The sequence below is a fragment of the Staurois parvus genome, unplaced genomic scaffold, assembly GCF_062004578.1.
Source record: "Staurois parvus isolate SC_StPar_1 unplaced genomic scaffold, SC_StPar_1.0 ptg000303l, whole genome shotgun sequence".
In the NCBI taxonomy this organism is placed as follows: domain Eukaryota; kingdom Metazoa; phylum Chordata; class Amphibia; order Anura; family Ranidae; genus Staurois; species Staurois parvus.
Window position 1 is genome coordinate 16751679 of NW_028318099.1, and position 16978 is coordinate 16768656.

The following is a 16978-nucleotide window of genomic DNA, read 5'->3' on the forward strand; positions in this document are numbered from 1 at the left end:
AGTGACTCTAAACTCTGGTTTTAAAGGATTAGTTCACCTTTTGTAAAAAAAATAATAAGTGCACATTTTTTTGCAGGTAAAAAAATGAGCATTTATTTTCTTTTAAGCAGCCTGCAGAGCGTTGCACCTGCGATCAGTAGGCCTGGTTTACAATACTACTCGATCTTAGGCTGCAAAAGCAGCTGAAAGGGGCATACATTTGTCTTGGCCTTGGCACAGCAAAAATGATCCATGCTGTCACATTCGGTGGGCAGTTCGACCCGCTGAATGTGACCCATTTAACTGAATGGGGGTGACCCACAGCTGCATGCAAAGCATGTGGTTGTGGCGTGGAGTTCAAGGGGTGAACGTGGTTTTAAAGCCAAATTTTTTTTTTTATCTTAATGCATTCTTTGGATTATGGTAAAAAGAAAACACTACATACCCTACCCACCCCCATCCCTAAACACATACCTGACTCTTCTTACCAATCCAGTGCTGTCCTGGCTGCAGCACTACTCTCACTTCCTGGTCTTACAGGAGACACTGAGAGCAATGGGAGCCATAGGCAATGTAGGCATGGCTTACCAGGCTTTGTGTGTCTATGGAAACACACGTGTGCCCCCTTAGTACCCGGCTTGTTGTTAACTAGGCACCCAGAGGAGGAAGGAGAAGAAAGAGCTGGCAAGGGACTCCCAAAGAGGAGACAACCTCTTTTTTACTTTAACTAAAAAAATAATAATAACCTTTAGTATCACTTTAAGTTTAAAGGGTGAAAACAGGTAGTGAGAAGGTGATATAATTCCTCGGCACCGCCTGCCAAATGCCTTCTGAAAAGCAATCTAATGAAGAGGACAACACTAGTGTAAAAAAGGCCCAAGACCTATTCACTACATCTACAAAACGAGCACAACACCTGTCCCCCAGTGGTAGATTCCTCTGCTCAATCATGACCTCCATGCTCCATAGTCTTCCAGTAACCACCATCACCAAGACACATCCCCACTAAAACTAAAGCAAAAGGAAGAAGCTCTCAGAGCCCTATTCCTAGAAATTGTATAAATAATCTCAGACCCTGCAGGACTTAGGCAAAGTTCAAATCTATGCAACTTTCAGTTGATGGATTTTCCAGCGCGTTTTGCATTTGTGATGCTCTTTTTATGTGTTTTGGGGGGGGGGGGGGTTGGCTAACAGGAAAGTGTGACAGTTCTGTTCATGCAGTGTGACTTTGATCCAAACTTTTGCAGACGCCATTTTTTTGTTTTCGATTATTTTGAAAGTGTAAATGATGGAAATAAAATCTAACTTTTGTTGACAAAATGTAAGAATGTCTAATCTGTAATTTGATGCCTTTTGGAGATTTTTCCATCTTTCCTTGGCTTCTTTATGCACATTAATACAAATTTTTAGCTGGGGTGCCCAAACTTTCGATCCCCACTGTATGTATGTATAACAAGGAAAGTGTGACAGTTCTGTTCATGCAGTGTGACTTTGATGTGACTTTACACTCTCCGGCACTCAAGTTGCATCAAAGTCACACTACAAGAACAGAACTCTCATACTATCCTATTAGCAAAAAACAAAAACGGATCAAAAACGCAACTTTTGCATTTCTGGTGTGAGTTCATTAAAGTCGATTACACGCAAAATGCAATCTGCTGTGGGGAAAAAAAAGTCCCTGACCCTTTACAAAGCACACAACAGCTCAAAACGCACATGTGAACTAGATATATAGGAAACCATGGTAAATAGATTGTATTGCATTTCAGCACACTGGAAATTGCACTGAAGTGCGCATAAGTGTGAACCCAGGGTTAGGCTGCATTCACACATGAGTGTTTTGAACCTCAAAGCTAGAAGATGCTCAACAAGCAAAATCACATTCATTTCAATGGCCCCTGTTCACACTCATGTAAACAGGGACCACTGAAATGTGAAGTAAAAAAATGCTGCGCTACATGAAACAATGGCACAATCCATTAATTAACCAAAAAACAAATTGAAAAAAGAAAAAAAAAAAAATTTATATATATATATATATATATATATATATATATATATATATATATATATATATATATATATACATATATATACATACATACATATACATACACACAGTGGGGATCGAAAGTTTGGGCACCCCAGCTAAAAATTTGTATTAATGTGCATAAAAAAGCCAAGGAAAGATGGAAAAATCTCCAAAAGGCATCAAATTACAGATTAGACATTCTTATAATATGTCAACAAAAGTTAGATTTTATTTCCATCATTTACACTTTCAAAATAACAGAAAACAAAAAAATGGCGTCTGCAAAAGTTTGGGCACCCTGCAGAATTTATAGCATGCACTGCCCCCTTTGCCAAGCTGAGACCTGCCAGTGTCATGGATTGTTCTCAATCATCGTCTGGGAAGACCAGGTGATGTCAATCTCAAAGGTTTAAATGCCCAGACTCATCTGACCTTGCCCCAACAATCAGCACCATGGGTTCTTCTAAGCAGTTGTCTAGAAAACTGAAACTGAAAATAGTTGACGCTCACAAAGCTGGAGAAGGCTATAAGAAGATAGCAAAGTGTTTTCAGATGTCAATATCCTCTGTTCGGAATGTAATTAAGAAATGGCAGTCATCAGGAACAGTGGAAGTTAAAGCAAGATCTGGAAGACCAAGAAAAATATCAGACCGAACAGCTCGCAGGATTGTGAGAAAAACAATTCAAAACCCACGTTTGACTGCACGATCCCTCCAGAAAGATCTGGCAGACACTGGAGTTGTGGTACACTATTCCACTATAAAGAGATACTTGTACAAATATGGTCTTCATGGAAGAGTCATCAGAAGAAAACCTCTTCTACGTCCTCACCACAAAAATCATCGTTTGAACTTTGCAAATGAACATATAGACAAGCCTGATGCATTTTGGAAACAAGTTCTGTGGACCGATGAGGTTAAAATTGAACTTTTTGGCCAGAATGAGCAAAGGTACGTTTGGAGAAGAAGGAGCACAGAATTTAATGAAAAGAACCTCTGTCCAACTGTTAAGCATGGGGTTGGATCAATCATGCTTTGGGGTTGTGTTGCAGCCAGTGGCACAGGGAACATCTCACGAGTAGAAGGAAAAATGGATTCAATAAAATTTCAGCAAATTTTGGATGGTAACTTGATGCCATCTGTGAAAAAGCTGAAGTTAAAGAGAGGATGGCTTCTACAAATGGATAATGATCCTAAACACACCTCAAAATCCACGGGGGATTACATCAAGAGGCGTAAACTGAAGGTTTTGCCATGGCCTTCACAATCTCCTGACCTCAACATAATTGAAAATCTATGGATAGATCTTAAAAGAGCAGTGCGTGACAAACAGCCCAGAAATCTCAAAGAACTGGAAGACTTTTGTAAGGAAGAATGGGCAAAGATACCTCAAACAAGAATTGAAAGACTCTTGGCTGGCTACAAAAAGCATTTACAAGCTGTGATACTTGCCAAAGGGGGCAGTACAAGATATTAACTCTGCAGGGTGCCCAAACTTTTGCAGACGCCATTTTTTTGTTTTCGATTATTTTGAAAGTGTAAATGATGGAAATAAAATCTAACTTTTGTTGACAAAATGTAAGAATGTCTAATCTGTAATTTGATGCCTTTTGGAGATTTTTCCATCTTTCCTTGGCTTCTTTATGCACATTAATACAAATTTTTAGCTGGGGTGCCCAAACTTTCGATCCCCACTGTATGTATGTATGTATAATATATATATATATATATATATATATATAAAAATAGTAGAAAAATATTAATAATAAAAATATAAGTATATATAAAAAATATATATATAAAAAACAAAAACCACACAAAAAATAAAGAATATTTTTAAGTATGAATCAAACAAACGTCATTCAAAAAAATCGACTTTAATCAATAAAGTATTCATTCAGTGAACCCTTCTTAGGATAACGAAAATATGTGCATCTGTCACCAATTCCTGTGCAAAGACATCCTCCACCATATATCTGCTCACCTCACGCAGTGTGACCTCACATTATACAATGTTGCGATCTAACTGCACTTTTGGTCCCATATGGACTCAGAAGATCAGCTTGCTGAATGAAGACTCCAAAGTGAGCTCCCTCCTGATGAGCGTCTTTGTATCAGCCGTATTCCTCATTAAAAAGAACTCAACATAGTACTTTATCCTTTTAAAACTTTTATTCATCAATTAAACATAAGAAATACACTCATTTTCCAGAGGTGTATTTTGCACCAGGTATGATGAAGATCCAGTGATACACTGATTAAACACAAGATGGCAGTATCATCTCAGTAGCAGAGTCCTGTACATGCTCAAACCAGACACCATCCGTAATGTATTGTAAGACAAAGCACAGGCCCACTCAATAAATGCTATTGCCTGCTGTAATGTCGTTCCAAGAGCCATTTGTAGAGTACTACAGGCCGCTATCCTGATGAATAGCAACGTCGTGACGTCATCCGCACACTCCTCCTCAACGCGTTTCATCACTAGTCACGTGACTATAAAAGGGATAAAATGTGCAGATGATGTCACGACGTTGCCATTCATCGGGATAGCGGCCTGTAGTACTCTACAAACGTCTCTTGGAATGACATTACAGCAGGCAATAGCATTCATTGAGTGGGCCCGTGCTTTGTCTTGTAATACATTACGGATGGTGTCTGTTTTGAGCTTGTACAGGACTCTTCTGCTGAGATGATACTGCCATCTTGTGTTTAATCAGTGTATCACCGGATCTTCATCATACCTGGTGCAAAATACACCTCCAGAACGTGAGTGTATTTCTTATGTTTAATTGATGAATAAAAGCATAAAGCACTATGTTGAGTTCTTTTTAATGAGGAATACAAAGATGCTCATCAGGAGGGAACTTACTTTGGAGTCTTCATTCAGCAAGCTGATCTTCTGAGTCCATATGGGACCAAAAGTGCAGTTAGACCGTAACATTGTATAATGTGAGGTCACACAGCGTGAGGTGAGCAGATATATGGTGGATGATGTCTTTGCACGGGAATTTATGACAGACGCACATATTTATCGTTATCCTAAGGAGGGTTCACTGAATGAACACTCTATTGATTGAACTTTATTTTTTGAATGACTTTTGTTTGATTCATACTTAAAAATATTCTTCATTTTTTGTGTGGTTTTTATATATTTTTTTAATTATAATATTAATATATATTATATATATATATATATATATATATATATATATATATATATACACATACATACATACATACACACAATTTTTTTTTATTAGAAGAGAAAATATTAATTTAAAAAATTATATATAATTTTTTTAATATTACTATTTCCTCTGCTAATAAAAAAAATAAAAATATATTTTTTTATTAGAAGAGAAAATATTAAAAAAAAAAAAAAAATTATACACACACACACACACACACATATATTATATTACTATTTTCTCTTCTAATAAAAAAATAAATATATACTTTTTTTTATTAGAAGAGAAAAATTTTTAAAAAAAATTATATATATCTATAATTTATATATTAATTGGAAGAAAAATATTAACATTAAAATAAAAAATATATTGAAAAAAATTAATTGAATAACTCAAGCGCTAACTATGGTGAAATGAAAACAAAAAATTACAATTAAATACTGTAGCCGCTAGTGCATACAACTCATGTCTCAGTGGAGCAAATTATACAATCATAATGTGTAGTGAAAAAATGCTGCGCTACATGAAACAATGGCACAATCCATTAATTAACCAAAAAACAAAGTGAAAAAATACATATATATTAGAAGAAAAAATAGCAGAAAAATATTAATATTAAAATCAAAATAAAAATATAAGTATATATAAAAAATATATATATATAAAAAACAAAAACAACAATACAAAAAATAAAGAATATTTTTATGAATCAAATAAAAGTCAATCAATAAAGTGTTCATTCAGTGAACCCTCCTTTGGATAACGATAAATATGTGCAGCTGTCATCAATTCCTGTGCAAAGACATCCTCCACCATATATCTGCTCACCTCGCGCAGTGTGACCTCACATTATACAATGTTACGGTCTAACTGCACTTTTGGTCCCATATGGACTCAGAAGATCAGCTTGCTGAATGAAGACTCCAAAGTAAGCTCCCTCCTGATGAGCGTCTTTGTATCAGCCGTATTTCTCATTAAAAAGAACTCAACATAGCGCTTTATCCTTTTATTCATCAATTAAACACAAGAAATACACTCATGTTCCGGAGGTGTATTTTGCACCAGGTATGATGAAGATCCAGTGATACACTGATTAAACACAAGATGGCAGTATCATCTCAGTAGCAGAGTCCTGTACATGCTCAAAACAGACACCATCCGTAATGTAATGCAAGACAAAGTACGCTCAATGAGTGCTATTGCCTGCTGTAATGTCATTCCAAGAGATGTTTGTAGAGTACTACAGGCCGCTATCCTGATGAATGGCAATATCGTGATGTCATCCGCACACTTTATCCCCTTGATAAAGTCACGTGACTAGTGCCGAAACGCGGCGAGGAAGAGTGTCGGATGGTGTCTGTTTTGAGCATGTACAGGATTCTGCTGCTGAGATGCTACTGCCATCTAGTGTTTAATCAGCACAGCACTGGATCTTCATCATACCTGGTGCAATACACACCTCAGGAACATGAGTATTTCATATGTTTAATTGATGAATAAAAGTTTTAAAAGGATAAAGCACTACGTTGAGTTCTTTTTAATGAGGAATACAGCTGATACAAATACGCTCATCAGGAGGGAGCTTAACCACTTCAAGTCCAGGAACTTTTACCCCCTTCCTATCCAGGCCAATTTTCAGCTTTCAGCACTATACCACTTTGAATGACAATTGCGCAGTCATGCAACATTGTACCCATATAAATTTTTTAGCATTTTTTTGAGACAGATAAAGATTTATTTTGGTGGTATTTATTCACCACTGGGATTTTTATTTTTTTTGCTATATAAATGAAAAAGTCCAAAAATGTTTGAAAAAAAAAGTGTTTTTCTTATAAAATTTTGCAAATAAATAATATTTCATCATAAATCTTGGCCAAAATTTATTCAGTTATCTTTTTGGTAAAAAAAAAAAACCCAAATTAGTTTATAACCAAAAATTATATTTTCTAAAAAAATGTTTTACATTTTTATTTAAATTTTTAATATTATTATTTGTTTTTTTTTTTTTTACATAATGTCACCTTAGCAGTACAGTGTCACCATGAAGATTTTTTTTTTTTTTTTACATTGATTGCTTTTACACCCATGAAGGCTGTAAAAGCAATCATTTCTCCTTCTCTCTGGCTGCATTCTTCCAGCCATTGAGAAATACTGTGTGAGCTGTGATTGGTCACAGCTTGTCACATGGTACAAGGCTGTTGCGAATAGCCTTGTACCATGTGACCTCTGTGATCATTCACAGATTTCACACATAGTAAGCAATGATGTCAGAAGTGACATCTTGCTTACTACTCTGCATGTGATCACTGATTGGCCAATCAGTGATCACATGATCGGGACCTTGCACAGAGGTCCTGTATGACGTTCGGTGTTCCACTGTGTCCGGAGGACACAGTGGGCACCGGATTCGCGGTGCTGCGCGCTCCCAGATAGCGCGCACAAGCAGGGGGCAGGGAGGCCATTTATAAACGGCCACCCACCCCTGCATTGCCACCGTCCGGCCGTTTATATACAATGGCCGGACGGGAGGTGGTTAATTTGGAGTCTTCATTCAGCAAGCTGATCTTCTGAGTCCATATGGGACCAAAAGTGAAGTTAAACCGTAACATTATATAATGTAAGGTCACACTGCGTAAGGTGAGCAGATTTATGGTAGAGGATGTCTCTGCACGACAATTGATGACGGATGCACTTACTTTTCATTATCCTAAGGAAGGTTCACGGAATAAACACTTTATTGATTGAACTTGATTTTTTGAATGTTTATTTGATTCATACTTAAAAATATTCTTTATTTTTTGTGTGGTTTTTGTTTATATATACAGTGGGGCAAAAAAGTATTTAGTCAGCCACCAATTGTGCAAGTTCTCCCACTTAAAAAGATGAGAGGCCTGTAATTGGCATCATAGGTAGACCTCAACTATGAGAGACAAAATGAGAAAAAAAATCCAGACAATCACATTGGCTGATTTGGTAAGAATTTATTTGCAAATTATGGTGGAAAATAGGTATTTGGTCAATATCAAAAGTTCATCTCAATACTTTGTTATATATCCTTTGTTGGCAATGACAGAGGTCAAACGTTTCCTGTAAGTCTTCACAAGATTGGCACACACTGTTGCTGGTATGTTGGCCCATTCCTCCATGCAGATCTCCTCTAGAGCAGTGATGTTTTGGGGCTGTCGCTGGGCAACACGGACTTTCAACTCCCTCCAAAGGTTTTCTATGGGGTTGAGATCTGGAGACTGGCTAGGCCACTCCAGGACCTTGAAATGCTTCTTACGAAGCCACTCCTTCGTTGCCCGGGCGGTATGTTTGGGAACATTGTTATGTTGGAAGACCCAGCCACGTTTCATCTTCAATGCCCTTGCTGATGCACTCAAAATCTAATGATACATGGCCCCATTCATTCTGTCCTGTACATGGATCAGTCGTCCTGGTCCATTTGCGAAGAAACAGCCCCAAAGCATGATGTTGCCACCCCCATGCTTCACAGTAGGTATGGTGTTCTTTGGATGCAACTCAGCATTCTCTCTCCTCCAAAACACGACGAGTTGTGTTTCTACCAAACTGTTCTATTTTGGTTTCATCTGACCATATGACATTCTCCCAATCCTCTTCTGGATCATCCAACTGCTCTCTAGCAAACTTCAGACGGGCCCAGACATGTACTGGCTTAAGCAGGGGGACACGTCTGGCACTGCAGGATCTGAGTTCCTGGCGGCATAGTGTGTTACTGATGGTAGCCTTTGTTACGTTGGTCCAAGCTCTCTGCAGGTCATTCACTAGGTCCCCCCGTGTGGTCCTGGGATTTTTGCTCACCGTTCTTGTGATCATTTTGACCCCACGGGGTGAGATCTTGTGTGGAGCCCCAGATCGAGGGAGATTATCAGTGGTCTTGTATGTCTTCCATTTTCTAATTATTGCTCCCACAGTTGATTTGTTCACACCAAGCTGCTTGCCTATTGCAGATTCAGTCTTCCCAGCTTGGTGCAGGTCTACAATTTTGTTTCTGGTGTCCTTCGACAGCTCTTTGGTCTTCACCATAGTGGAGTTTGGAGTGTGACTGTTTGAGGTTGTGGACAGGTGTCTTTTATACTGATAACAAGTTCAAACAGGTGCCATTGATACAGGTAACGAGTGCAGGACAGAGGAGCCTCTTAAAGAGGAAGGTACAGGTCTGTGAGAGCCAGAAAACTTGCTTGTTTGTAGGCGACCAAATACTTATTTTCCACCATAATTTGCAAATAAATTCTTTCCAAATCAGCCAATGTGATTGTCTGGATTTGTTTTCTCATTTTGTCTCTCATAGTTGAGGTCTACCTATGATGCCAATTACAGGCCTCTCACATCTTTTTAAGTGGGAGAACGTGAACAATTGGTGGCTGACTAAATACTTTTTTGCCCCACTGTATTTTATATATTATATATAGATTTATATTTTTATTTTAATATTAATAGGTTTTCTACTATTTATCTTCTAAAATATATATATTTTGTCACTTTGTTTTTTGGTTAATTAATGGATTGTGCCATTGTTTCATGTAGCGCAGCATTTTTTTCACTTCACATTATGATTGTATAATTTGCTCCACTGAGACAAGTGTTGTGTGCACTAGCGGCTACAGTATTTAATTGTAATTTTATGTTTTCCTCTCACCATACTTAGCGCTTGAGTTATTCAATTTATTTTAGGGACCACTGAAATGAATGGCGTTTTGCTTGCTGAATGTTTTTGAGCTTTGAGCTACAAAAGGCTTAGGAGTGAATGTAGCCTAGAGTTTTTAAGCAGCTGAGGGCTTCTTTGTCGAATAGTCACCATGACTAATACCTCAGAATATAGGAGACAAAACCATACCTGGACAGTAAAGCTAAACCTATTCCCAGAATGTCCAATCCCTGGCCGGACATTAACAAAATAAAGGGGCCGATTTACCAAAACCGGAGAATGCAAAATCCGGTGTGGCTGTGCATAAAAATCAATCAGCTTCTAACTTCAGCTTGTTCAAGGAAGAAAAAAAATAATCCTGGAAGTGGATTGGTTTCTATGCAGAGCTGCAACAGATTTTGCACTCTCCAGTTTTAGTAAATCACCCCTTTTGTTTTGTGAATGTTTGGCCTGTAGATCTGCAGTCCTGCACTGACAGACGTGCCCTTTGGTAATAATCTGCACATTGCCACTGATGGCTGTCAAAGTCTGCTGTGGATAGTAGCTGTTAGGACTCATTCACATTATGCGCTGTGACTAGGACCGCTTTCACACAGGGCGGACCTGTCAGTGGGGTATCTGTCTGATGATCCTCGCTGAGCAAGCGCATGACAGGTCCGTGTCCTCTCCACTTGTGCACAAGCAAACACGCACACAGCCTGCTGTCCTCTATGGGCAGTCGGATGGAAACGGACCGCCTGTCCATTTCCATCCAATCTGATGGATGGAAGGGGAACGGATCCCCATCTGTCTCTATCTGGCAGATCAGATGTCGGCGGGTGTACACAGACGTCCATTTACACCCGCCGCTCCATACAGGAGAATGGAGGTTCTGATCGGAATGTCCGTGTGAAAGGGGCCTTACAATTTTTCCATGCAGGGTCAACACCAGCCACAGCAAAGGAACATGGACAAAAATTGTACTCTATGTGCCCTATTCACAAAGCTGGTGTGATGTAGAAAAATAGAGAAATGCAGCTTTATTCTACAGTGCACTGGATGGCACCGCAGGTCACCAAGCTGCTGAGGGGAGACCCGAATTTAGTGTGCATGTCTAATAAAGAAAGGAAACCAGTCAACAGCATTTCAGCGCCCTGCACTGTCCCCATTCATTGCCCGGCAGAACTGAATGCAGTCTGCACATTTTAGTATGTGAGCAGTGTGAATAGGATTTAAAGACCTCAGATTCTCATAGCTGTGTTAGGGCTCATTCACACAGGAGGCTGGGGAGAAGTAAAAATAAGAAATGAACTGCAAATTGACTGCCCCCCGCACAACTGCCAAATTGGGAGCAGCCATTGTGTCCCAATTGACATGAATGGGACTGCCTGCATGCAGATGCACGAAACACCCGTGCATCCCTGTGCAGACAAAACATGGACCTCATATGGAACTTCACTTAAAGGATACGATCACCTTTTTAGGTTGGAACATGTTCCAGCAGCTGCAGCCCCCACAATGACAGTGGGCAGGGGATCTTCTCCCTGCACCCGCTGTAACAACTACAAAAATAGTACTCACATGGCTAAATCATTAACTGCACGGGTGCGCAAAATCACGTATATATACGTGATTTCGCATTTCCAGGTAGGGGGGCACGCGCGCGGCCGTCAATCACAGGGCACTGATCACTGTACTGGTGTCACTGGGGATGTCAGTGACACCAAGTCAATTCCCCCGTGTCAGAATGCCTGCCGCAGTTTCGCAGAAGTCGCTGATCGTCATTACTAGTAAGAAAAAAAATCCAAGTATATATACCGCCATTTGTAAACGCTATAAATTTCACGTAAACCAATTTATTTACACATATTGGGATTTTTTTTAGCAAAGACATGTAGCAGAATACATTTTGGCCTAAATTTATAAGGAAATTTGATTTTTTTTTTAAATTTTTACTGGACATGTTTTATAGCAAAAAGTCAAAAATATTGTTTTTTTACTCAAAATTGTCGGTCTTTTTTTTATAGCACAAAAAAAAAAAAAAAAAAAAAAAAAACGCATAGGCAATCAAATACCACCGAAAGAAAGCTCCATTCATGGGGAAAAAAGAATGTAAATTCAATTTGGGTGCAGCATTGCATGACCGTGCATTTGTCAGTGAAAGTAACGCAGCGCTGTAACGCAAAAAATGGCCTGGTCAGGAAGGGTGGTAAGTCATCAAGAGGGTAAGTAGTTTCCTGTGAAGGGATGCCTACAAGTACCACTAGGCATTGCAGCTGATGACATGTAGTTCTTGATGAAGTGCAGGTGGCGCTGGTGAGAGCTCTCATAATCCACTGATTCTTCCTGCCCTTTGCTAGCTGTCTGCCCATATGAGGTACAGGAAGACAGTCTGCAGAAGCCCGCTGATCAAGGGTGCAATGCTCTGCACGCTCCTCAGAAAGAAAATTATAAATGCACTTTTTTTAACCTGCAAAAAAAATGCTCAGAAGGAAAACTTAGCCTTTACATTCTAGCTCTGTGAATGAGACCTAAGTGTGGTGGTGTCACTGCCCTGCTGCGGTGACAGATGGGACTTGTAGTACGTTCACTGATGGATCCCTCTGAATGGCTGAGACATGGCTAGAAAGAATTTGAACAGATATCAGCAGTCAGTCTCACACAGCAAAGTCATCCTATCAGATTATAAAGAAAACGTAAATCCAAAGCAATCATTGCGCCACAAGTTTTACTTGACTTTTGGATAGACTTGTGAATGGTTAGACCCCTGTTGTGCGTTTACTGCTCCTCACTGTCTGTATTGATCCATCCGACTGCACGCTTGTTCCCACTGTAAATCCCTGCAACTGAGCTGCACCCTTTTTTTTAACCACCCTTTTGCTTGCAGAAACAGTAGCTGGGGCTGCTGCAAAGCTTTGCTTGAAATTATACAAACGCTTCATCTCTGCCTGTCAAATGCTCTCTGACGGAAGGATCCGAATGTGGATCGCTCTTCAGATAGAAAAGCAGGTGAAAGCCAGCCATGTCCTTACACCTAAGGCCTTGTTTACACCCGCTTTGCTTTTTGAAGTACGATCCGTATTCAGATCGCTCTTCAGAGCCTAATAGACAGGCGGTGAGGAGGCGTATCACCTCTTTGCTGCTTGCTTTAACCCCCTAAATACCAGACAATTGTCTGGCTGCAGTGCAGCCCCTTTCACTTAAATGGGCCGCAAGTGGTACTACCCGCCAAGCATGACAGGGGGTACAATTCCTGCCGCAAAGCCTCACAGTCACAGCATGTATACACCCTCATCCGCACAACTGTGATGTTTTACCGCCCCCTATTACAGAACCTCTGGCCTCTTTGTGGATGGAGTGGGGAAAGATTAGAGCCCCGGCCATGTGTTTACTGCTCCTGACTGCACTGCATGCTTGTTAGAAGTCTGTGACTGAACGTTCTGAAGGCAGAGAGCCAGGCAGCAGGCATTTTCAGAGAGAGGTGTTCAATGCACTGTACAGGGAGAGATTTCTTGTCCTGTCTGTCACTATAGGGCAGCCATACACGTCCTGTATAGACACCTCACCCTTCTTATCCCCGCGCCCACTTAGCACCTATCTGCAGCCCGCTTTGCGCCTTTTGGGCCTGCCTTGCACCTAGTTTCATCCAGCAGCAGCCATACATTGGAGAGTTCACTTCACTCTTCCCCTTCCCCTCCCCCTCAGTGTAATGCCAGCCGCCACACTCCACTGTATGCTCACATCCTGCCCAGTCTATTGCCAACCTAACCCACATAACAGGACTGCCTCTCCCCATCACTCCACACCCAGGCAACAAACCCGCCCCTTCACATGAGCTCCACACAGAACTCAACCCGCAGCTGCCAATCAATCTATGATCCAATCACAACTCTGGGTGCGGACAGGTGACGCCAACCATCCCCGCCTCTTCTCCTCCACATGAGTGGCAGCGAGCTCACCCAATAGAAATGCACACATCCGCAGTCTACCACGCCTACTAGGCCCACAGGGCGTGTTCTGTGGCAGAATCACGTTAGGTTGACTGCTCACAGCTTTATGGCCCCCAAACACCCTACAGAGAGAAATAATAAACAGGCCGAGTCCATGGCGGCCCCCCGTGTCCCAGTACGGTAGCTGTGCACAGCCTGTCCGCTCGCCCCGCTGCTGGACCCCATAGCAGTGCTGTCAGTGTGGCAGGAGGGCGCGGTTGCAATAATGACAAAGGGAAAATTAATGTCAGCGCCACCTCCGCCCTCGTTTACTGTACAAATCCCGGGCCCGGCTGGAGGAAGGAAGCTGTGTGCAAATGTTTGCGGTGTGCAGCCCTACTCACGTTATCAATCACCACGGGCTGGTTTGCGATCACATCGTATGACTCCATGGCGGCTTCCTCCTGTCCAGGAGATGACGGGCCGGCTACAGCTGCTACTGCGCCTGCGCGGACATCTAATAGCCGGGACGGCGCTCAGCTGTCTCTGCGCATGCGTGAAGCCCGGACATGTGTGCACTTGCGCAAATTACAGCATGGGGGAGTGGACAGGATATAGATGAGAGAAGACAACTGAGACTGAGCAAGATTCCAGAAACATGGAAAGTGTGATGTCATACAGTATATAGCTATGTCCCTACCCAATGGCAGCTCCAGGCTCAGAGATCTACATTGGTCAGTCTACTCTGGATATGACTTGTAGCTACGGCTAACACCTCATCCCTTTAAAACCGAACACATTAATTACACAGGTTCTGGGGCTGCTTAAGGTGGTCATTAAACTCACTTAGTGCCTTATCTGCCTTCAGCCTCAGAACTGTGTAATTAATGTGTTCGGGTTTAAATGGATGAGGTGGCAACCCTATTTGTAGCTCTCCACTGGTACATTCTATTGATCTGGCAGATACAGTCAAAAATCAAAATTTATCTATGGCTTCCAAACTGCAGCCAGTGAGAGTAACATTCCTGCCATTACCCCCAATGATGGGGCACTGTTCTTCCCACTGGCATCAACGGTGGGGCACTGTTATTCCCACTGACATCAACGATGGGGCACTGTTCCTCCCACTGACCCCATCATAGGGCGGTATTCCTCCCACTGACCCCATCATAGGGCGGTATTCCTCCCACTGACCCCAATGATAGGGTGGTATTCCTCCCACTGACCCCAATGATAGGGCGGTATTCCTCCCACTGACCCCATCATAGGGCGGTATTCCTCCCACTGACCCCAATCATAGGGTGGTATTCCTCCCACTGACATCAATGATGGGGCACTGTTCCTCCCACTGACATCAACGATGGGGCGTTATTCCTCCCACTGACCCCAATGATAGGGCGGTATTCCTCCCACTGACCCCATCATAGGGCGGTATTCCTCCCACTGACTCCAATCATAGGGTGGTATTCCTCCCACTGACATCAATGATGGGGCACTGTTCTTCCCACTGACATCAACGATGGGGCGTTATTCCTCCCACTGACCCAATGATAGGGCGGTATTCCTCCCACTGACCCCAATCATAGGGTGTTATTCCTCCCACTTTCATCAACGATGGGGCACTGTTCTTCCCACTGACATCAACGATGGGGCACTGTTCCTCCCACTGACATCAACGATGGGGCGTTATTCCTCCCACTGACCCCAATCATAGGGTGGTATTCCTCCCACTGACCCCAACCATAGGGTGGTATTCCTCCCACTGACCCCAATCATAGGGCAGTATTCCTCCCACTGACATCAACGATGGGACACTGTTCTTCCCACTGACATCAATGATGAGGCACTATTCCTCCTATTGACAGTAAAGGTGGGGCACTATTCCTCCCACTGACATCTACGATGGGGCACTGTTCTTCCCACTGACATCAACGATGGGGTACTGTTCCTCCCACTGACATCAGCGATGGGGTACTGTTCCTCCCACTGACATCAAAGATGGGGCACTGTTCTTCCCACTGACATCAACGATGGGGCACTGTTCCTCCCGCTGACATCACCGATGGGGCACTGTTCCTCCTACTGACATCGACAATGGGGCACTGTTCCTCCCACTGACATCAACGATGGGTCACTGTTCTTCCCACTGACATCAACGATGGGGCACTGTTCCTCCTACTGACATCAACGATGGGGCACTGTTCTTCCCACTGACATCAACGATGGGGCACTGGTCTTCCCACTGACATTGATAGGGCACTGTTCTTCCCACTGACATCAACGATGGGGCACTGTTCTTCCCACTGACATCAACGATTGGGCACTGTTCTTCCCACTGACATCAACGATAGGGCACTGTTCCGCCCACTGACATCAACGATGGGGCACTGTTCCGCCCACTGACATCAACGATGGGGCACTGTTCTCACTGACCCCAATCATAAGCGGTATTCCTCTCCTTGACATCAACAATGGTGCACCGTTCCTTTCCCTGAACCCAGCAATAGGGACACCAATGAGGGAACACTATTTTTTTTAAATTAACACTAATTGTTATGCTAGTCCTCCCATTAACACAAACAATGAGGCACTATTCCTTCTATTAATACTAAGGATGGGGTACTATTCTACTGACACCAAGAATAGGGCACTATTCCTCCCACTGACACTAACGAGGGGGCATTATTGCTCCCACCAACAACAACAATGGAACACTATTTCTCCCACTGACACTAACGATGGGGCATTATTTCTCCCACCAACGTAAATGATGGGGCACTGTTCCTCCCAATAAAACCAACAATGGGGTACTATTCCTCTTTTTAATACTATGAATGTGGTACTATTCCACTGACACCAACAATAGGGCACTATTCCTCCCATTGACACCAACAATGGGGCACTATTTCTCACACTGACAACAGTTATGAGACACTATTCCACCCATTGACGCCAATGATAGGGCACTATTCCACCCATTGACACCAATGACGGTACACTATTTTTCCCACTAATACCAAAGATTGGGCACTATTCCTCCCAACAACACCAATGATAGGGTACTATTTCTCCCACTGATACTAACCATGGGGCATTATTCCTCCCATTGACACCGATAATGGGGAAATATTCCTCCTTCTGACTCAAACAATGGGGCACTGTTCCTCCCTTTGACACTAATGATGGGCCCCTATTCACCC

The 16978-nt window shown here is 42.1% G+C and overlaps 1 protein-coding gene across 1 annotated transcript in view; it reads right to left on the reverse strand.

The window, feature by feature from the left end:
• Positions 1 to 14324, reverse strand: part of ACTR1A (actin related protein 1A) — a 32025-nt gene extending 17701 nt beyond the window's left edge. Inside the window, exon 1 of the mRNA XM_089683301.1 lies at positions 14183 to 14324. Coding sequence (XP_089539427.1) covers positions 14183 to 14230 — 48 coding nt within the window. The 5' untranslated portion in view covers positions 14231 to 14324. The remainder of the gene's footprint in view (positions 1 to 14182) is intronic.
• Positions 14325 to 16978: the final 2654 nt, after the last annotated feature.